Source organism: Cariama cristata, unplaced genomic scaffold (genome assembly GCF_000690535.1).
Source record: "Cariama cristata isolate BGI_N322 unplaced genomic scaffold, ASM69053v1 scaffold37174, whole genome shotgun sequence".
Taxonomy (NCBI): Eukaryota; Metazoa; Chordata; class Aves; order Cariamiformes; family Cariamidae; genus Cariama; species Cariama cristata.
The window spans coordinates 1-23,901 of NW_009614296.1; the positions used below are offsets into that span (position 1 = coordinate 1).

At 36.5% G+C, this 23,901-nt stretch overlaps 1 protein-coding gene across 1 annotated transcript; it reads left to right on the forward strand.

The window, feature by feature from the left end:
• Positions 1-496: 496 nt before the first annotated feature.
• Positions 497-14,954, forward strand: MTL5 (metallothionein-like 5, testis-specific (tesmin)). Its single transcript, XM_009699338.1, has 12 exons — positions 497-973; positions 3,009-3,126; positions 3,872-3,930; positions 5,187-5,345; positions 5,965-6,085; positions 7,858-7,934; positions 9,389-9,480; positions 10,191-10,262; positions 10,861-10,963; positions 12,486-12,623; positions 13,173-13,348; positions 14,792-14,954. The coding sequence occupies exons 1-12, from the start codon at positions 497-499 to the stop codon at positions 14,952-14,954; spliced, it is 1,755 nt and encodes a 584-aa protein (XP_009697640.1).
• The last annotated feature ends 8,947 nt before the right edge of the window (positions 14,955-23,901 follow it).

Consider the following 23,901-nt stretch of genomic DNA (forward strand, 5'->3'; position numbering starts at 1 on the left):
CGTAACCACCGACACCGGCGCGGAGAGTGGAAATAATAAAGTTTGGTCTTACTGTGCTACTTCCCGACACAAACTTCAAACAGTGTCATTTTATCTAAGCGTGCACGTCAAATTTTATTTATTTATTTACTTATTTGGGCTACTAAAGCCAAGCAGTAAAATTCTGATTTAAGTCTGCACGCTGTTAATGTGCTTAAAAGTTACAAAGAACGTGTTCTTATGGTAAAAGCAGCTTGTTTGTGTTGGCACGGTGGCCTGGGTTTTCTGAAAGCTAGACTCGGAACCCCAACAACCTCCTCTAGCGTTAGGTTTTTAAGGTCCACAGTTGCACGATCATTGGGTTAATCTTCAGTATTATATATACCTGTTGTTTGGTTAAGACTATTTCATTCACTTCTAGATGGAAAAACTGCTCAGAAGAATACTGAAATAGAAAATTTAATTATCTTCAATGAAAAAAAATAAATACGAACCGGTTGACGGTCTGCCCGTGACTATGGAGAATCAGATACTGCTTGGTTTAAGATCAGTAATAGACAGTGGACTTGCAACTGAAGTGTTTAGTCAAAATAGTCCTGTTGGTTCTGAAAACTTTAACCTGGAAACAGCAGTGATTCATAATCCTGTTGATGAAGAGTTGCTATCTAGTCAAGACAGCCGTTTATGCACTGTAAACATGGGAGAGACTCTGTTAGATCACTTCAAGTATCCACTTACCATTGAAAATCAAAATACAATACTAAAAGTTGAAATACATCCCTATGGAAGCAACAGCTATGATGATGAAGATCTTGAAAAATACAAGGAATTAAATCTTGCAGAAGAAGCTGAATATATGCATTCACCTTATCTGCCTTCAAATGATGTCCACTTTCTTTCTTCTGTAGCGATGCAGCCTAAAAATTGCCATGTTCCAGCTTCAAGCGTTTTCTCTCCAGAAGGAACAGTCAATCAAAATGTCAGAATGATACCAGTAAGATTAAGTGAAATAGGCATTTGTATATATTTATGCTCATTTGTGACTTAAATGTGGGGAATCGCGAAGTTAAAACTTACGCGGGATCCACATAACGTTTAAATTTATGTAATAAATTTAATACTAGTGCAAACTTAGCAGTAAATACAGAAGTAATTTTCTGGTTTATGTTGCTAGAAATAGGATGCAGGGTGAACATACAGTTCTGACTGGTGTTCTTTTTTTGTCCATGTCACGAGCCTTATTTTTAACTGGCTGGGTAGTTATTTTGCTTATTACAAAAAAATCTTACCCTGACACAAATATACCAACTTTAGTTTTATATATTACCATCTGTATTAGCAACGATTAGATAATTATACGGAGTACAAATAGGATGTTAACTTTTGTTCTTTAGTTCCACAGGTGACACAACTTGTCATCTTAAAATTTATAGTCCAAATGAATTATAAAAGTAATTGATTTGCGGCAGTAAACCGTAGCCTGTATTGTTAAATCTCCATGGGGAAAGTAGTTTTGTGAGAGAGAGGAGTTTCCCATTGCTTACCACATTTGACAGTTCTTCTGTATAGTTTGAAGTGACGCTTTCTATGCTGGATCAATTACTATCTAGACAGGTAGGCAGCATAAAACTTCTTGTGATGCTCACAGGGCCAAATCCGTCTGCTTAATGCACGTTATTCATGTGTACAATACTCATGTGCCCTCGCATCTTTGTTTATGGCTGTAGAGTATCATCTGAAGAAATCTCCAAATTTTAAGTTTGCGCTGTGGCTGCTTCTAGAGGGACACTGAAGTTTCCTTTGAGAAGATATCTTGAAACAATTAAGCATACCAGTTGAGATTTTTTCCAATGGAAATAATTTGACAAACAGTGCTGTTCTCAGACTCAAAATGCAAAAACATTAAAAAAAACCCCAAACACCAAAACCCACAAAAGTCACTCAGTTGAAAACGAGGTCTGATTTCCCCTTGCAGTATCCCACCGAGGTGCCAGGCTGAAGCTGGGAGGCAGCGGCGGCAAGGCTCTCTCTGCAGCAAACCTCTTACCGCAGAAATCGTTGCTGGCACGACCCAGCCCGCTGGGTTTCCCAGTGACATTTCATGCTGAGATGCCTGAGGTCTACCGCGACAGTTACCTCATGTGTTCTGGTTTTCTCTCTGATTTCAGGTTATGGTTATAGTTTCAAAGTATCTCCGACTTGGAAGGTTGTTTACACGCATGCTCATTACCAGTAGTTCTTTAATAATCCAGATCATCAATCTTTTGAACTGTTAATAAGATTCAAAAGACTGGCGGAAGCCTCTAGAAAACAAAGATGTGATTAAGGCGTAACAGCTGCTTTCTTCAAAGTGAAGTTGAAGATAATGAAAATTTGTTACTCTCTGTACAGGGAGCTAAAAATGAGATTTAGAAAAAACCTTTCTGACCAGCTCTCTCCCTAGTATCCTTACAGTTTATCACACTAAATCTGCATGTTTCCTTAGTCTCTGCGGTTTCTTGAAGGTATCAGAACAAAATTCTAATCAGTTTATAAATAATTTTATTGACATAAAGATGATTGATTGGAAACACTGCTTGCTTATCCTCCTGTACTGCTGTCTGTATTAAGAGGAAGCACAGCACACACAGAACGAGATGGTGTTTTCTAGTTTGAACAATCTTAATTCTAATTTGAAACTAGAAAATAGTTGATTTCTGTCTTTGTTCCATTTTCTGTTCATTTGGTTGGTTTGTGAAAATGCAAATGTAGGTAATAAGTATGATGCTATCATAGTTGTAAATGCATTCGATCTGAACCATAATTACATGTTGAGCAGAAAAAGCAGAACTAATATTCAAGGTATATAACGGTATCTGGTAATGCTGAATAGGCCACAGCGTTTATCTGCTTCGTTTTGTCATGAAAATGTTACTAACTTCCAATTTTCAAAGTCACTCTAAGTCAGTTCTTCGCTTATTCATTTGACTTTTAAAAAATGAATCATTTAATGCATAAAATAGTTATAAATAAAACATTCTTTTCTTCAGGTGTTCAGATCATTCATACCTCCAGTTGCAGGTGACAATAAATACATCTATTATGATGAATTTACAGGAATCCAAACCAGTACTATGCAGTTACAAAACTTGACCAATTCCTTAAATGGTAAGTGCCCCAAGTGATTGAGGGGGATTTATTTTTTTTTTTTTTCTCCTCTTATAAGCTTAGGGGAGGTTTTAAATAGCTAAATCAATTAATTTCTGGATTTGGCAAATTGCAATATGAGCCTTTTCTGATAACGTTAATATAACTGGGAATGTTTGAATGGAGAACGGACCAACGGACCACTGTTTGTTCCTGTTGCTTCAACCACATAGTTCAGTCTTACTTTTGATTTTCCCTTCCTCTCATACCACCTTCCCATTCCTTCAGGGAACTGTGAAGAAGATATTCCTTCTTCACCACAATTTTTTTTTTTTAATTGAATTGAACAATGTTTTTATTTCACTTTGAAATTTGACCACTGCCTATGAAAATTAGGTGGTTTGCGCTGATGCTGCTGATGACAGTAAGCTCGCGAGCATTTTCTTGATGTGTTCTGCCCATAACCTTTTCACAATGCTGCTCAGGGTTAAACCGACTGCTAGACTTGATTTTACAAGGTAGTTTATCCTGAAGCTAAATGAATTTTACCAAATGGGCACAATAAATCTTTTAAAGACACCAAAAAGCCCCACACTGAAGTCAGTTTTTCCCAGCAAGTCTGTTACAAAAGAATATTAAATATTTCTTTCACAAGAATGTAATGCTGTAGTGATATCAAGATCTCTTTTATTGATGCTGTAAAGGAGTTCTTGGTATACAACACTGATCTTTTTGTAAACAAAGCATGCTTTATTTTATGTACTAGAATCTTCTGGTGATATCTGTGGCTTGCCTCAGACGAGTGCTTCTGTCTGTGATGAAATAGTAAGTATGCGCGCAAGATTTTATTATTGGAAGAATCTGTCCAAGTGTTGAATATCTAAAATGGGATTTATTCTAAGACCCAGAGAGTAAAAGGTTCTTTCAAACACTGCCCTATCCGATCTGTTCGCAAAAGAGAGGGAAAGAAAAATGTTGCTCCGTAGATTTCCTACACTGTTATATTGTGGAGGAAGGAAGAATAGCATCTGGAATTTCTGCTCATTCCCCATCCTATTGGCTCAAGTCTAGTTGGCTCCTGCCTGCCACTTGCACATTCTGGTTCCAGTTCAGGCCAGTTAGGGAAGGGGCTTCTCCTGAGGCCACCCGGACACAGCCAGCCTCCTGGGACTCTGTGTTTGAGCCTTTATCACATATGCAGTGCATATAAAGGAACAGAGCCGAGGACGAAAATCTAGCTTTAACGTTAGCAGTCCCTGCCTGTGGAGAAATGTTCTTCACAACTTAATTATCCTCTTAAAATGCTTGAATTTTTCAAATGTAATTTCCTAGATACATGCAAGACAAACTATAGAAATTTACGTATTTCGTGAAAGGGAGATTTCTGAAAATTACTGGAATTTTTTAGCCGGATTTTTCAAGGTTGTCCATTTGGTGGTTTAAAGTGTGTACTGAGAGGGGCAAGGCTTCACCTGGAAGTGTGACTTCTGTGAAGATGACACTTTAATAAGTTAATGGATCAGCGAGATAGGTGATGAATTCGTTTTCAACAAATGCAAGTGGCCCCACAGCTATGATGGAACGCCGTGATACACAGTAGTTAGTCACAGTAACAAAAGTTCCTTTTAGAACAAGCTGATTTATAGGTACAACCGAATTTGCAGTCCAGTCTCAGAGGACTCCTTCTTGCTTGGACTAAACCTCAGTGATTCCCAGTCAAGTGATATAATTCAGGATTAATCCTTATTTTGCATACTTTGCTGTGGCTATTGCCTAACTTCTCCAAGGCAGTTTAGAAATCAGTTGATACTTCGTGATGTTGGAAACACTGAATGCCATTGTTACTGTGAAGTATGTTACTGTTCATTGTTATTCGTCAGGAATATTTTTACTTGAAATATAAGCAAGGATCATCCTGCCATTGACAAGTAAATTAACTATTCTCAGTATTACATTTGAGTACAACCCTTGCTTTAAAAATGTATGATTTATGCAGATAAATTTTAAAATTTATTGTATTTGCTTGGAATTTAAAGTAGATTTTAAAGCATGCCTGTTAACATTGAAAACTTTTATTTCAGGCTGAGGTAAGAGAGACAGTTAGTAACGTTATCGAGATGCACCAAGACAGAGCAATTTTTCAGAGTTCAAATGTTTATGAGTCTGGCTGCAAGTTATTCGCATTGCACAGTGTAGCGGAGGAATCCGGGTGTTCTGACAGAAATTATTCCAAGCCTGTGGTAATTATATCCTGTAATTATATCCTAGCAAAGCTATACGCTAGAGAATATTAACTTATTTGTACTATGCTAGCATCAAGAAGTCCCACTTACTAAAAGTGCTGTATCAAGAATAGTAAGGCAGCCCCTTCCTTGGACTCAGTCTAAATTTTTCCCCCATATTATTTTCTATTTAACAGCTGGAAACAAAAAAAAACCCAATGTGAAGATTACTTCATCTGAAGGAAAAGTCTTGATTTAAAATCACAGCTAAATAAATGAACTGAAACGTCAACAACTGCAATGGCATGTTCTGGTTAGGGAACCGAATGTGAAGCCAGCACACTAGTCAATAGCTAGAATTTGCTCTCAAAGCCCCATGGAGCAATTTAGAGAAGCAGGAATCCGTATCATCTAGGTTGAGGAGCTAGAGTGTTAGATTTCAATAGCTGCTTCCAAAAATAAATTGAAATTAAGGGTCAAAAAGCCAACATCTTAATGCGTAACGATCCATTTGTTTGAGAGATCACAATCTGTGATTATGAAGCTTTATAAGACAGGTGGTACTCTTATGAAAACCTTTATATTTATATGATTAGAATTTCTTAGATGAAAGATAATCATTAGTTACTTATTCCAGGTTATCTGCCAGTTGGAAGGAGGTGCTGAAATACTCTGTATAAACGATTGTGGCACGCAAGAACTAAAACCAGTTCACCTAATTCCTGAGTATCACGACCAACATAATTATCCTCAATCAGGTACAATAAAATGAAAATTATATTTAGCCTGTCAGGTAGTATATCATAGGTTATTGATGTGCAACTGCATGTGTTTATGTTGTTAAGCAGCAACAAGGGGAGATGAGCAAAAGCTAATGCAGCTACCACCAGTTATTAATTTACTTTATTTTGTAACTGAAAAATTTCTAGGTGCTTCAGTGGAGTAAGAATGATGCAGTGGATATGTTGAATTTATTGAAAGTTTTTAAGATACAGATTACTTTCCGTATAAAGCACATTTAGCATAAGCACCTGCATACATTTGCACTTAAGCTTCCTTGCCACCAAGTGTCACCGTTTCTCTAGGAATGAAGAGCAGCGTTGAGGGCTATGGGTATATTTCAGCCTTGGGATTCAGAATGTGTCACTACTTTTTACGTAATTAGGTGAACTTGAAAAGTCATCAGTTTTTAAAGAAAGTGGTTTCTGAGGTCCGAAAGTGGATGCTGTTTCGATGGAGTAATACATTTTCATCGGAGCAGCAGCAAAGAGTTTGAGTGGAGTTTACATTTAATTTAAATAAATACTTCCTTACCTAAATATAGCTTCGTCAAAAACATTATTAACATGGTTTATTTAATTATTCATTACTATAATTTTATTAGAGTGGTGCATTTTGATAGCAACGTGAAAACAAAACCTTTTGATATTAGGCACCATGCAAGCACAGATTTGCTCTCAGTATCCATAGGCGCTGAGTTCGAGCATCTCTCAGCAGATGTACCAGTTACGAAGCCTGCTTACTTATATTTGTCAGAAGCCATCAGAAGAGTAAACCAGACATGTTCAAGTTAAAGGTCATGTTCCTTTACAAAATTCCAGCTCTCATTCATTTGCTGTAATGGTAGGGAAGCAAAAGCTGAGGAGGATTGCACTGGCATATGTTTTTTAGTTTTTATTTGCCTGAGCTTTCTTCTAGTATACTCATCTTCACAGCAACTAAAAGAATTACGTCAAAAATTATATCTAAAAGTTTCTAGGGACTAATCTCTTCAACTTTTTAATTGTCCTTTGGCTTCCTTTTTTTTTGGTTGTTCTTTCTTTAGACAGGAAGGAAATAAGTACAGGTATAAGATTCATCTTGTAATCTTACTGTGACTGATGTTTGCTTTTTTCTCCATAGGCTAGGATGCTCGTGTACTTACATGCAGTTCTTTGCCAGGACTTACACAAAGACTTATTCTTACAGTTATGGTTTTCTCCATGGGCTTTTAGTAATTTTTTTCATAAGCTAAAGAACTCTGTTCCAGATGCTCTCTTAGAACTCTGGAATTTTGTAAAACAAGAACTCAGGAGAAACACATTTAATTGTTTCTGATATTTTTCTTATTTTTTCAAAATATTTTAAGTCTATGGCATTTGAGGTTAAATGACATCGTAGAGTAAAAACATCCTATGCTCAAATTCCTAGCTGACAAATTGGTGGTGAGTTCTTCTGTCAGGGGTATTTTTGTGCGGTCAGGTTTTTATTCTTGTTTTTTTTTTTGCAATAAGAAACACATTTCTGGAGAGAAAACTTCTAGGTCATTCATTGACACTATTTATTGTGGAGTAAGTTTGGATTCCAAACTAAATTGTAGGAGAAAGTACTAACAGAGTACAGACAACCTCAGGTAAATTTTTTTTATTAACAAAAGAAGTTGAAGATATCAATTTGCCTGTATGCTTATTTCAAAAAATATTTATGCATAAATGAAACTTTATACACTGTGAGTAGTTCTGCTGTCTTCAGGTAAATGTCTTCTTCTCAGATGCGGACAACCCTGTAGCAGCTGTACTGGGGCAATTTTTGCCTGTTCCAGGTGAACTGGTTCCGAATGAACAAGAGGTAAAGAAGCTTTATCCTTTAAACCTGTTAAGTAGAATATACACTCTTTTTCCTTTTCCTAAAATGGGTTGTTAAGTCTCCCTCTGTTGGGAAGCAACAATTGGATGGATTTTCTAAAGACATTTCAGCTACTTTGGACAGATTAGTTCTGCACTCAGTACAATTTCTGCATATGAAGTTTTCTGATTTCAATATTTTCTAGAAGTAATACCAGAATTGCAAATACAGTTTTCCATAAGAAAAAATAAATTTATTCCAGTTTTGAAACCTTGAATTTTGTCTTATATAGAGTATATTACTTCTAAGAACCATTTTAAGGCTCTTGGGGAGTGAAGGAGAGCACATTGACTTTTACCGGAAGAAGGAGAATATTTTCTTCCAGTAGGATTTTTTACACTTTTCTCTTGATTAGTATTTAACAGTCATAAAGTCGTTATGGTTTTTGTCAATTTTTTTGTTGTTGTTGATGAATATTAAACAGAAGACTAAAAATATTCGCAGATATTTGGCTTCTGGTGTTAATTCCAACAGAGCTGGTAGCAAAAATCACTGCGAATTTTTAATTGTTAACTTTTGATTTGTGTGAAGTGAATACGTGACGCAGGTACAAACACAGCAAATGCTTTGTGGATGGCAGCCACTATCATGAAAGAGGGAAGAAAAAATCCAAGGATCAGATCAAACAATGACCTAGGGAGTCTTTCGTCTCTAAAGGCGGTGTATCTGCAAATTGGTGCCTAAGCATTCTGGAGCAGTGATGTAGACAGGCTTGTAATTCTTTTCTAACTTTATCCCAAATGAGTTGTTTCCTAGATTTCTTCTCTTGCTTTAAATATATTGATTTTCCTTTTCTTTATGGTCAGCTAGATTAATCACCTATTAAAATAACACTGATATACAATTATTCACTGTCCCTCCATTATCAGTAATATCAGCGTAATCCTAATTTGCTCTTCCCTTGTCTGTCTCCATAACCAGGCCCTTATTAATCATACGTCTGAAGAGACAACAAATCTGCAGTGTGTTTTCTTGGCCTGTGAGCTGATTCTTTTTTTCAAATTTTGCTTAGTCTTCAACAAATTAGATGTCATGTTGCAGCTGAACACAACGTAAATCATTAAATCACTAGCCAGTTTCAATTGACCACCGGAATTAAAAGCAACTGAACCTAGAATTATCAATAAATTGAAAATAGTGTGCCAACACTGCAGCGCTGAAAGCTGTTTGTCATTCTTTGCATTGGGAGAAACGGGATTCCTGATACACTGAATGGTTTCCAAGAAGAGATGTATACTGTTTTCATGCCTCTTTAATTTCATGAGTTTTTATCAGTAACCTTGGCAATCAAATTATCCATAAAGCATTTTCTTGGTGTCACTTTTTCTCTGATAACTTACAAGAGTATTTTTTAAAAAGTTAAGATAAACAGGATATATGCGTTTTATCTTGAACAGTTTGAAAATGGACCCGTACAACCAGGAGCTAGCACTGCCGCGTTCCATCTAGAATCAAATCTGCACGGCCCAGCGAAAATGACCTCAGAGGGGTAAGATGTGTGAAACATCTTACATCCATGATCACTTTTGAATTTTAAACTGGCAGTGACTCCTAGACATTTTCATGTTGCATAGCTGCTTCTCTCTTGTAAAAAATACGCAGTTCTGTAAGAATGTTTTGTGTATATATCTTGGTAGTCATGATGCCAGTTGCTGGCAGTCAAGACTATGTAGCCTGGTTTCAGGTTTTCTTAGGACCAGTGCAATTGTGCTGTCCATTTGCCTGAAAAACATTTAATTCTCTAAGTTAATTGATATGTTTCCAAATCTAATTAGCATGTGTTTAGCCTGTATTTCTAACACTAACGGAATTATTTTAATAATATGCAATTGCAGATCATTTTTAAATAAGAGGCAGATGCAACCCCAGTGTGAAAGGTGAGAGAGCCTTGCAGTTGCGTAACCGTCACCAAGTTGTATGACTAAGGGCAGACCTGTCTCGAGCAGGGACAGCTGGTGGATAGAGGGAGATTACTGATTGCTTATTCTCTTTCTCACGCACTCTGTGAAGCCACACTTGTTAAGTAGCACCAATATTGGTGTAAAAAAAATAAAATCAGTATTTATTGTTTCAGAGCTATAGAATAATTAGTTTTCATTGTAGTTCTATTTGTTTTTTTGTTGTTTTTTTTTTTTATTTGTTTTTTTTTTTTTTTTTTTTTTTTTTTTTTCTAATATTTTCCTTTTTCAACCTGTGTAGCTTACCTTTTGGTTCAGGGGTTACAAACTCTAAGAAACCATGTAACTGCACAAAATCTCAGTGTCTTAAATTGTAAGTAATAGTTTATCAACATTTAATAGATGCTAATAAATGTGTATAGATGAAAGGACAAATATACAAGAAATGCGTGCTTTAAAATGAACAGTACATATATGTCAAAAATTACTCATCTGATACTGAGGTAGAAAGATCCACAGCTGATGGAAACTAGTGTCACATAAGGTCAGAATTTGGTGCCTATGTGTAGATGACTGTATATAATGTAAACTATGAAAAGTAAAAGGAGAAGCTAGAAGAATTGTTCAGAGCATATCTGGAAAATCCTATGTAGAATGTAAATGTTGTATACTAAAATATAATTTCTCTGTCTTTCTGCTGTTTTCATACATAAAGAATATGCACAGAGATGCATACACGATAATTAAAGTTTGATTCATTGATGGACTGAGTGTATTTTACAAAATTTAAAATTGAAAGAGAGAGAGAAGTTCTTTGTCTAGATTTGGAGGTGATTAAACTACAGAAGAAGCAACATTTTTCATGAGTAGAAACTGAACATTCTGCCTAGAAGTAGAATTTACATTTTAAAATTTACAGTTAAACTGGTTAATCTTTTCATTTCTTATGTTATTTTACTTGTTAATCGTAGATACTGTGATTGCTTTGCCAATGGTGAATTTTGCAACAACTGCAACTGCAATAATTGTTACAACAGTCAGCTTAATGAAACTGAGCGATTTAAAGCCATTAAGGTAAAAAAAAAAAAAAAGGAAAAAGAAAAAAATACAGTACAGGCTGGCATCAGCTTCATGTGTAGAAAATGTAACAGTATTGGTTTTCCCACTAGTTACAGTATTTGAGATATGTTATTTTTAACATAAATAGAGCTAAGCATTGCCTCTGTATTACTCTTACATCATGAAATCTAGGGATTTCTTTCCTTCCTTTTCTAGAACTTCTGATACTCTCGATTAAAACTAGTGAAGTGTTAACTGAATGATAATTTTCATTCTTGGAAGGAGGTATTGAAATCCGAATTTCATTTCGGGAAATTTTTTCACTTGAAGGAAAATTTGTTGTATCCCAAAACCAGACAGTAGTTAAAGGAAAACAAAATATTACTCTCCAAATTATCATTCTCATTGACGGATCTTCTGCAGTTGTCTGCGTTAGTCTTTCTGGTCGACCCATGCAGCAACGCAAAGTTGGCTTTCCTGGCAGCGACATTGAACCCTGCACTAGTGAGAAGCAGGTTGCTTCTATATTTGAAGACTGATTTTATTAGTGGAATAAATAATAATATGTGGGCTAAGTTTTGTGTGTATATCAAACTGCACAACCTGGGCAATAATTTCATTGAGTATGTACGTTACACTTTGTATGTTTTAAAGTGATAATGAAAAGTCTTATTCTACTGCTGATGCTTTAAGGAAATATTAATGGCTTTTGCTTCTTGTATGCAACTCTCCAGAACTCTTTTTTGTATCATTCACATCATTTTGGGATTGCACGAGATGTTGATCTAATTAGAGTTAGAGCTTTGTCACATCCAACCAGTCAAAACCACAGCAATTTTTGCTGTCAATATGCAACAACTAGTTTTCAAATCGGATGCTTGTCTGTAGTTCAGTTGATGGGGTTGTTGGTGTCTAAGCACTCCTTCCACTGGTGTAGATGGCACCTTGTAGAGCATAATAGACCTTGTTTGTCGCTGACGAAAGCATACCTGTGCCATCCATAAATATTGTACATAAAGGACATATAACCTCTTTAACCTCCCTTTTAGTAGTCCATGGCATTGCAAGGCCTTGGAACCCAATTAAAACCTGCTATTCCAATCCAATGCTGATTTCAGTGAATGGTCTTTGTATTGGGCCATTAATAAAATGAGATATGTTGAAAACTTCTGAGATGTATGTAACTATGTATGCCAGGGTTCTTTCTTCAATGAGAACTTTTTATTTCTGGTGAAAATAGCACCAGCAGTTGAAAGAAAACCAGCCCCAAGAGAATAGTAGATGTGTCATTTAGGTTTTTCCATAAAAATAGTGTCAGTTGCTTCCTGTGGTAGAGCCAAGTTGTCTTAGTGTTCCGGAGTCTTTGAATTCCTCCTCTCACATGCCATGGAAGTCTCCTTTGTCCATGCATGGGCTTCATACCACCAATAATGAGAGTGGAAAGTAAGAACTTCTTTGTTAAACACTGGATCACAGTCATTCAGGTGTTTAAAAACATTTCTTTGAATTTCTCATAATCTAGCAATTTTTGGTTTAGGCCTGTCTTGATAGAAACCCAGAAGCTTTCTTACCGAAGATTGGGAAAAGGCAACTAGGAGAAATTATACCTCACCATAACAAGGGATGTAATTGCAAGCGCTCAGGATGCCTCAAGAATTATTGTGAGTGCTTTGAGGTGAGTCAGGTGAACTTTCCTCTCATCAGTTACTACCTTAATATTGACTATATTCTGTAATTAGTCATTGCTGAAAATAATCACTTCTTTCTTTGCATTTTTCATCATAAAGCTTTTTGAACATAGAAGGCACAGCCTCTTTCTTGTCATGTCTTTAAAGAACTGAATCTGGCTGAAGTTCACCAGCTAAACTTTCCGTTCTCAGGAGCTTTCAGCCAATGCCTTGCTCCAGAAGAAATGAGGAATGGTTTTCTGCTAATTCTGGTAGTTTCTTTGCATCCGTAGTATTTTGTTATCGTGCAAAGCTATCCACAAATTGAGGGGAGGAGTGATTTGTCCATGTACAGAACATCAATCTACACAGAGAATCCATGGGAAAAAACCTGTCTTGCTTTCTTACTGTATTGATACTGATGGTATAGCTCTGGGGGTATCTAAGACCAGCACGTTTAGAATAAGTCCCTGGTGGTATAGCTCCAATGGTTGCTCAAATGCATGTTCAATTTAAGATTTATACAATTTTTATTCTAAGTATTCTATATTTACCAGGCTAAAATTATGTGTTCCTCTGTTTGCAAATGCATTGGTTGCAAAAATTATGAAGGAAGTCCAGATGAAAGAAAACAGTTGAATGTGCTAAACTATATGGACATTGAAAATAATGAAGGAAACAGCCCAGTTTTAACATTGACGTTCAAAATGTTACCAAAATTGAAGAAAGACAGGCGAGTATTTGGACATAGCAATGCATAATCCATTGGTCTGACTTCATTAATTTTTCGTAATGATCTAAGAAATAGTGACTAAAATGACGGATGGCTTACATACAAGGAATCGCTTCACATAGCGTTTGCCATCTTGTTTCTATAAATAAAATCAAATATCTAAAAGAAAGGCTATAACTATCCTTTAAGAATATAGTATACAGAGTTGAGGGACATATGTATTAGTTCTGCTTACAAACCAGCAGTTATTTCTGTATTGGTCACATATTTCATTCTCTCAACTTCTTTCCCCCCTTAGCTACTTCCAGTTTTTGCTTCATTTTCTGTTCTTAAATTGTCCTATGTTCAAGCATTCATTTCTAACAAAACTTTGACCAAGGAAGTATTAAGAAAATTATGTTATTAATACGTTTGTGATATTCAATTAAGAAACATGTTTGTATCACTGCTTCTTTCCCATCTCTTCTTTATTTGGTCTACCTCCTGTCAATTTTATCTGTGTTGACAATTTGCATTGTAAAATATTCTAAGAAGCCCATACTACGCTGACGTCGTTCTGCTTTCTAACGTAGTTGTAGCCTAATCTCTATTTTTGGTTGGTTTATAGTCACTTGCCTAATAAATAAAAACACCTGTTAATAACAATTAAAAGTAATTAAACCACCTCTAAATTGATTTTAGGGAGCTTTACTCCAGGTTCTAAAATTTTCAGTTTGCATACATCATTTACTTTGCTTCTTTGCATCAACCATTACCTTGAAATTCTTACCTTAATTCCATTTTAAAAATACTTTCTGAGGATCTATTTTTAAAATGTTTTAATAATTTTTGCTGTTGGTAGTGTATTGGTGGGGTAGATGGTGCCAAGTTATGCCTCTGCTTGAATCACACAGTAGGGTGAGTTAAGCGATTAATATAGTAGACTGAGTCACGATGTTAACGACTGGTAGTTTCAAGAGTTTAGTCAAAGCAAGGCTGCTAAGGTGCCATTCCGGGAATCCTTGAGGGGCTTGCTGCTGTTTCCTTTAACAGCAGTAGACTGAATTTACATTTAGTACCTCCTAGACCCTAACCAAACCTTTTTACCACATTTCCTTGTACGTGAAGGAGGATCTGACTATTGCATGCGGATGGAGGAAGAGGCTTACTGTGTCACCTTTCTCTGTCTGCACCTATTGGGCAGCATTTGCATAGATTAAGTCCGTAGTGTGAACACAGTCTTCCATGTGATAAATTAGAAAAAACTCAGAAGCAATCTGTTAGAAGAAGCTATTCAGTGTAGAACAGTGAAATTCCTACGAGGATGTATCTTTCAGTAAGTGTAGCTACTCTGATTCAGCTCTTTGCATTCCAACTCTTAACTGAGTTTTGCAGTTTGTCTTCTAAATTAATTTGTGTATTTAAAATGGAGATATTTCATACTGGTTTCTTTTCTCCTGTCAGGCAACCAGCTGTATGTATATCTTGGGAAGAAGTGAAAGCGGTATGTGCTTGTCTTCTGGTGCAAGCTGAAGAGGCAGAAAAAAGAGGTTACTCTGTCTGTCTAGCTGAGCAGATGATCATGGAGGAATTTGGGAGATGTTTATCCCAGATCCTACATGCATAATTAAAATCTAAAGGACTGAAAGTTGAATGAATAATGTTCAATGTATTATAAAGCCAATAAGTATTAATATTGATATGTTGCCATAGTCTCCTCAATTTTACTGCTTGATTTTACTTTGATCTTTCATAGGAATAATTTCGTTGACTTCAGCTGAATTCTTTCTGTATTAAGCTGGTGTAAGTGAAACCACCACCTTATCCAGCATTTTTCCAAGTAACTTTATACTGTAGAAAGGTTATTATATTTTCTACTAAAACAGATTTTCTCTGTAGTTAGGACTTTTTGAGCCAATTCATCAGTCTTTACCTAGACTTTTATTGAAAGTAAGTTTAATTCAAAATAACTGTATTGGATGTTTATGTAAATGGAGATGCAGTAAGAACTGAGTAAGAATTTGCTATCTTAGGCTATTTTATGCATTGTGAAACAATTCCATTCCCAGCGGTAGTAGAAAAATCTATTAAGATTAGTTTTGGGTCTTCTCTGTTTTGGCAACTTATTTCTCCTGTCTGCAGATGTACTATTTTTGGAAGACAGAGTAAAGTTGTCAGTAGGTTTGGTATTTACCGTTGGAAAAGAAGACCCACATCAGACCTTGTTCAACATTAGATTTGTAAGACAGGAGCCTCCTAAAGAATAGGAGGAAGACAACCTCCTTTTTATTCCTGTTGTAAAGTACAAGAGTTTGTGGTGGGAAAATCTTTTATGTACGTAGCATCTAGGATTGAAATTTGATGAATCCTACAGTTGCAATCCAGTTTCCCTTAAAGCTTGGAATAGCTTTTGTTTAATTATTCATTTTCTTATATGGACGCTTTCTCTGTGACATGTCTTCTCTTTTCATTCTCACTGTTGGGATAAGAGTAGATTTTATTTTTTTTAACAGGAGTCAGATATTTGCTGCCAAGTTTCTGGAAAAGAAAAAAAAATTTAAATTGTCATCTAAATGAATTGACAGATTATATAAAAATTAATGTTCTTTGTTTTGAGATATTTTATGCTAAGTTAATAATATATGCTTAGATATTTTTGGCATTTATGCTTAAAAGAATAAAGAGATTCTCCATGTCATATTGATTCATGAAAAATTCTTGCCAGGGCAGCAGGTGAAACGGCATGTTAATTTAAAATTTTGCTTAATAAGAGGGAGGGCTTTTTTATTAGTTGATATGTGAAAGGATTGCATTTTATATCTTTGTTTTTAACAACTGCTGCTGGAAGTTGCTGAAGGTCACAGGAGACAATGGATTCTCAAAGTACTCCATAAGTGATACGGCACCATCTGTACGCTTCACCCCTTCCTGGGCCCTTCAATTCCTAACATAATTTATCTCTCTTTTGGAATTAATGGCTACATAAAGGCATCATCTTAAAAAATATTTGTCCCCAGATAGAGTCACTATGAGGTCATAAATCAGAAGAGCACACACGGGCTGTAGAGTCAATAGGCACTCCATAAGGAAACAAAGCATGAAGAAAAGAAGAAACCAGCCTGTATGCTAAATCACGCCTTGAAATCAAATGCCAGAAATCAACTCATTAAAATTCCCGGTGGAGGTAAGGTTCAGTAGCATTAACACTAGTAAACAAGAAACTAGAGTTAGGACTAGTGACATAAGTATGGATTAAAAATAGCAATAAGGAATAGAAATGCAAAAAAAAATATTAAAAATTATTGGGAGGAGTAGAGACAGATAAATACATTGTAAAAGGAACTGTTAGAATCCTTGAAAAACTAGATTTATTGTAATACCGTCTCATCTTCAGATGCATCTTAATTTGAATACACACAGCAGGAGACAATGCCATAACACAAAATGGCAAGCTATTAAGCCCAAAAGAGAGATGATCTCAAATGGCAAGTTAAAAATGTTTAGGAAGAAAAATCATAAGATTTTAACTAATCAAGAGGTTGGAAAATAATAAGGAAAGAGGAAAAAAAAATCACAGGGAAAATGTAAAAGAAATAATATAGAGAATTAAAATGGAATTAGAGTAGGAAAGATAGGAAAATTCTACCACCAAAAGTAAAGGGTAGGAGTGCAGAGGAGAGGTACAAATGGCATAGCAAGGGACATGAATGAAGAAGACACGAGCTGCAGCTTTGAGCAGCATCCTTGGGCTGTTGCATCTGATAAACGTGACGAATTTAATGCCGAGACTTTCACCCAGGGTTCCAGCTAAGAAACCTTGTGAGAAGACTTCTGCATTTTCTGCATAAATTTTGAAGTCACCGTATAAATGAGACAGGCATAAATGAAATTAATATCAATTTGATAATAAAAAATACAAATCACTAGAATGTGTATGAATTTACACTGAAGCAAAACAAAAAAACCCCTACTAGATGCAAAAAGCTGAAATCAATTCTCTTTTTCATTATAGAGAGGTAAAAACTGGTTTGATTTAATATTTTTTATGTTACAGATGGTATAAACTCTGTCTCTAAAAACACTCCCAGGCTCTGCGGTGACTAGCCTTGTAATTATATTCTGAAAACTTGAAATAAATACAAAGCAGTAGTTGCTAATACGTAATGTAATAGACGAGTCTAGCAGAAGCAATTTCTATAATTGTTAACAGACTGAAAAACTCTGTCAAAGAGGGTTATATATTCAATAAAGCAAGCTAAAACTAGCTTTGTGCTCTTTCAGGTCATGCTTTTTGCAGTCAGTGGTGAAATTATTTGAGAACAACGTTGACACAGCCACAGATTTCTTCCTGAAACGGTCCAGTAGGAAATACGTATCAGTTTTCTTAACTAAGTGTAGCCCTTTTGTACTAAAGAAAGATTCGGTTTCATAACAAAGGTGAAAACTGTCTTGGGGAAAAGGGTGCCAGAAATCCAGTCCTGAGTAGGTCAAGGGATTGACAGCTGTACAGAAAAGACTGAGAAGAAAAGTGAATAGAATCGGAACATGTGGGTACTGTATTAGGGGGAAAAGAGCTTTTCGAGTAAGTTGATAATTTGCCTTGCTGTTTCATACAAGGATCTTGGAAATTACGTACTAATGAATGGAACTTCTTCAAACAGTTTTATGTGAACAAGAACAACTAAGGAGAATAGCCTTCAGTCACCGTTCCTTCACTTAGCAAAAGAAACCCCGGCCCCAGCAAATAAATAAATAAAAAGGAACAGGATAGCTAAGAGGTGAAGCATGGATAGCTGTCTTTACAGCAGCTATTGTGCTGTTCTTGGTAATGGATCTTCTTTTCTTTTTACAACCTTTTATGATTTGTTCAATTTCTGAATATGAAATTATGATATATCGGAAATATACAATATTGATGTTTCTGAGGAAACAAGCAGGAATTAAAAACCATGGATTCATAACTCCATGAACTGCTTACATTTTAACCTTGCAGATAAAACACAAAGACCTGGCAATGTGTCGGTCTCATCTGAAAATAATAACAAGAAATACCCATTTTTTAAAAATAGGTAAGGTTGGAGATTATTTTGATGGGTACAATTGCAAAGTTACTTAAAGCAGACATTCTCATCAAATGTCTTTTTTCTATTTCATATTTACCTATGGCTGTATCAGACAGTACTCTAAAGGTTTGGTAAACCGTTGTCAAGATCTTCAATGCAGAGACCAGAGGCCAGCACATTAAAATTATTTCAGCGAGGTCTCTTAAATTCAGAAGTTCAGACACTTCTAAGAGGTCTCTCTTGGCTCATAAGAGTGCAGTTCAGCTGAAGGATGTTGTAGTGTGCTATGTGAGATCTTACTTAGAGGTATGGATTGGTACAGAAGAAAAATTATGTGGGGAAGTGCATTTCTCATATATATATACGTATAGGATGAGAGAAGCAAAACACAATACAATCCATTCCATGAGATCTTTACATAGAGATTGAAAGTTGCTACCTGATGCCTTCCCTATTAGTTAGGTTTGGAGTTTGTCCCTGTTTGATTAGGACAGGTATTACCAAATTTAGTCAACTGTTCTTAAGGATCTTAGGGGTTAAACGTTTCCTTTTCAGTGTACTGATTAAAAAAATTGTAACACATTTTGACAGGAGACTTTTTCTCTTTTTAGTCTACTTGGTCCATTTGAGGAGCTGACATATGGACAGAAGAAAAGGGTAAATGTCAAAAAGGCCCCAATTTTAATAAAGAGCAGTATGCAGAGGAACATGAAAGCAAATGGAGGTACGAGACACACCTCAGAAATAATGTCAGCTGGAGCAAAGTAGCCAGGTGTAAGAAATAGCTTCTAATTCTATATTTGTTTTGCATCAGTTTGAGGCACGGGGAGGAAAAAAGAAAAATGTGAATTATATGGTGAATCGAAAGGTGACTCTAAGCTACCAGTATTCACTCATTCCATACAGCTATGAAAAATCTTAATACTGTTCTAGGGAATATTAGAAAATATATTTTTAGTAGAGAGAGGAAAATGTTTGTGTTATTTTATAAAATTATGCTAAATCTTCATTTGGAATACTGTGTACAGTCCTGGTCATCTGTGCTCGAGAAAGATGAACTTAATTTGGAACAGCTGCAGTTCTCAGAAAGCCTCCTGGGATGAATGAGAGAATGGGATATCTATCTTAGGTGGAGAGAACAAAGGAGTTTTCTTTAGTCTAGGCAAATAAAGACTAAGAGGAGATATGACTCCTCTTTATAAATAAATTCAGGTGATAAATATCGAAGAGGGATAGAAGCTGTTTAATGGAAATTAGTGGAAGGTAAATTTTCCTAACCATTCAAAGAATAAGCTTCTGAAATGGTCTTCCAGACAGGATAGTGTGAGCCAGGAACCTAAACTGTTTAAAAATGGAACTTCAAAAATGGCATAATTAAAACACATTTCCTGGAGACAATAAGTTATGTCCGTGGTACAAGGCTTTGAGTCTCTATATATTGGCGTAGTCAAGGGATTTTGAAAGGAAAGGCAGTAGGTTATGCCTTCAGATTATTTCCCTTGCATGAATCTCATACTTCATGGCTTTCGCTCATCACCTATGGCACCCAGAAAAATATTTCTTCTCCTTGATATGTCGTTCTTAGAATAGCCTAAGTACTGAACACTAACAGATGCTGAGGTAAAATGCAGGCAGTGTGTGTTCACCGTCCTAGTAATATTAAATTCCCCTGCTAAGATGCTCAGGCTTGAGTTGATCAAATTTACTTTGGGATCATGAAAGAATTTTCAACCACGTGAGACGGAATTTTTTTAGGATCCTCTATGAGGATCATCTATATTTTTTAATGATCTGCAAGTTCAAAGATTTGCTTGAGGTTGATGCTCTCAATTTGTGACTCTTTCTGTAGCACGGTATTGTTTTGAGTCTCTTGATTCGTGTGCGAAATACACAAAAAAGTGCTGGGAGGTGTTTGGGGAATGTGAAGTAGATGTTCTGTGGTCTCTTCTAAACTGGACACAGATGTTGCTTATCATCAACGAGGGACTGTGTTTGAAGATCCAACCCTGTGTGCCTACATTCCACACCGACAAAGGGCACGGGACCTGAGAAGGAAGAGCAGAAGAGCTCTGATGACAGTAAATATGATGTCAAACCAGGAATTCAAAGCGGTGGGTGAGGATCAGCAGGGTATATAACCAGGCACAGATATATCTATGAAGCAGCTCAGGGAGGAGCAAGGCCTGATCAGCTCCTGAGGGAAGGGGGAAAGTCCCCAACAAGGCTTCTGGCAGCTCTTTCTCACCCGGTTCTGATCCAAGGCTACGACTGTGCCGTATCAGAGCTGGTTGCCAGCACAAACCCTGAGGAAGGGAGGAAGACGTTGCAGAGTCTGTTGGTGCATTGGGGTCCCGAGAGCAGGGTCAGAACAGCAGGTGTATTGTGCTGCTCCAGTTCCTGTTGATCAGGCAGAGACCTGGCAAGCAGGTACCCCTCTTTCTCCCTCTCAAATAAACAGCTTGTCCCCATTTTACACTTTTACCATTGTTCCTAATTTCATTAGGGTTTTGGTTTTGGGTTTTTTTTTTCTGTTTGGGGAGTAGAGGGGTGCATCCTTGCTTGGTAGTTTCAGCCTTTGTCAGTGACCCCAATAAGTCCACACATGCCTTTTCACTGTCTTTTTAGTCTTCACTCAAAGAGAGTTCTGGATACTCCCTTTTCAGTATTCTGTATCTATAAATTTCCCCTGTTACTGTCTTATCAATTTAGCCCCAGGTTAAGTTTGGCCAGCTGATTTTTTCCCATTCCACTGTCTGCGTTATCTGGCAATTTCTCACACACTGCTGGCTTAAACCTGGCCAGGTCTGGCCTTCTGCATGCATACCTTAGCAATTAATATTACTGAAAGTGATGAACTCTGTACTGATATGAAGTTATTATATTCATTGCATTCTATTTTACTCACTGATAGTGACAGCTGTCATTTCTTATTGAATGATAAAATTCTAGTGTCATGATTTAATCCCTCTGTTTAGGTGATTTTGGTTTACATTTCAGTTGCAGGAATAAAATAACAAAAAGAGGAAAAAAGAATGGCTATTCCTGTTGTAGTAACCGTTGTATGTATGCTTGGTACTTTGGGCACGTCTGTATTTCTGCTTCTAGGGTAAAGCAACGGTAAATCAGCTCCTTCTGTTGAGTTACTCGTAATCGATTAAGAGAGCACATGGGCAACTGCGTGCAAAGGGTCTTCATTCCGACTGTTGCAGTGTGGCAACCTGCTGTGGCATACTTTAAGTTGCTTATTCGTTATATATATACATATACACAATCGTAGTCAATCATTAATTAAGCTACATCAGATAGGCCTTTTGAGAGGTGCTAACAATTACCAAATTTACTAATTAATTGCACACCACAGAGCTCCGTTTACAGAAATGATGTAGTTTGTGGCTAAGGAGCTAAAGAGGGACTTCAGAGACCTGAGTTCACTTCTTAGTTTTGCTACGTGCTTCCTGGCCGGTCTTGAGAGAGTCGCTGAATTTCCACGGCCTTGATTCGGGAAAATATTTGAGTGAATACTGAATAATAAAGTCAAGCGTGTTGTCAAGGACCTTCTTCAGTTAGGACTCTTGGAAGCAGGATGACAGACCCCTCGCCCCCCTTGTTTTCCTTTAGTCTGCCAGTTATTTAGAACTCGGTCTATAACCCACCCAATGTCTCTCCATTTACTTCAGCAAGCTCTGAGTCAGGCCTTTGGGAAGAATAAGGAATATCAGACCTTGATCAGGTACCTAACAGAATGGGGTCCTGATCCCAGCTGGGCCCTCTACTATAATGTAAATTATAGAAACACTGCTAATATGTTTGGGAAAAGAAGAGGTGTATAGTAAATTTGCAAAACCCGGTAGCTATCCTATAAGCACACCCCAAAATAATGCTTTCGTGAATCTTCATTATAGTGTGGATATTTGCCATTCGGTATTACCCACTTCAGAGACCAAATGTGACTCATTATTAAATTACTTCAATCTGTGCTGATGTAGAAGCACCCCTGACACATCTCTTTGTGAGCCATTTCTTCAGAGTAATTGCATTAGTAATAGCCGGTTACACAGCAATATTATGTTCCTATAAAATTAAGGTAATTACTGTAGCTAGAAACACATCCCTCTCTATTCTCTCCTAGCAAGGAAGCTGATAAAAGGCAATGTCATGCTTCAATTCTTTATAACAAGAGAAACATTAAGGTATAATTATATTATTGATGTGGCGTCAGAGAAATTTTCATATCCAAAAGGAGCATGGAAACAAAATCATAGTTTGAAGCTACAAATTCCTAGTCCTTAAAGGGGCAAAAGATCTTTTGCGCTTAAGTTTCTTAACAAGTATGAAGGAAATGTATACGAAATATGTGAATGAGCTTGTGTTCTGTACTTTGAAAGTAGTAGGTATCTGTCTCTGAAGTAGATTTATTGTGCAAAAGGTGCTTTTTTCTTTGAACTGGATTGTCCAGAGAAGCTGGTATGGATTTATTTTTATGCTGAAGTAAATAGGTATTCCTTTGTTCAGACGGCAAACCTCCTGAATACTAGGGTCAGCTTCTAACTGGTCTGCAAACTATATAAATTCATCTGTGTTTTAATCTTCACCTTTCCTTGTGTCTTTGAGGGAAACCTGACATTTCACATTTTCTTTAATGCAATATTAGATGTTTAATATAACAACTGAGAAAGAACAGACAGGCCATTCCCTGTAAACTTAGCTAAGTAATTCAATCCTAAATATTCTAGAAGGGATGCTGAAAAGCCAGTCTCTTCACAGGTATTATGATGCAGAGTCAAAATGCATAGAGAGAGGGTGCCACTAGGTGATTTGAGAGTGGCAGTTTGTATTTGGGTGCGGGCTGATGGAAGTGTTGCATGATATAAGTGAATGGTGAATGAAGCGGCTCCTTTAAAATGGCTAGAAATGCAAAATCTCATGGGATCACAGTAACAACTTTAAAACCATCTTTTTCACAGGAAGAGAAATGATGGAAGAAAATACTGTATTTTTCTGTTACATACCAACAGGACTGGGGACAATGGAAAGCAACTTCAGTAGGAAGCTGTTCAAATTTACAATTTTTTCACGTTTTTATATAATTAATCCAGCCTCATTTCATTGCATATCTTTTCTTTTGTGTCTTGTTAAGTAGCCTATTAAGATGTACATACTGTCAAAGGCAGTAACAGGCAGTCCTCAAGAGGGGTTCTGACTGCAGTGAGTATAATAGCGATAATCGCCAGAGATCGCTGCAGGTCTGCTGTGATTTAGAAGCTCTCAATTCTAGTGGAGATATAATTATGGAAAAGGTATATTGTCAAAGTCTAGTAATCACATCTGAATTGTTAATAGAGAGGCACTACTATTGGAAAAATTCGAAGAGTAGCAACAAAAGCACTAGTATTTAAGTTTATCTGTTTTGTTGGTTGGTTTGTTGGTTGATTTTAATCAAGTGGAGTGCAGTACTGCTCCTCTGTCTCTGGGAGTCAGTTTGCGTTATTGATCATTGCTATTGTTTGTTCC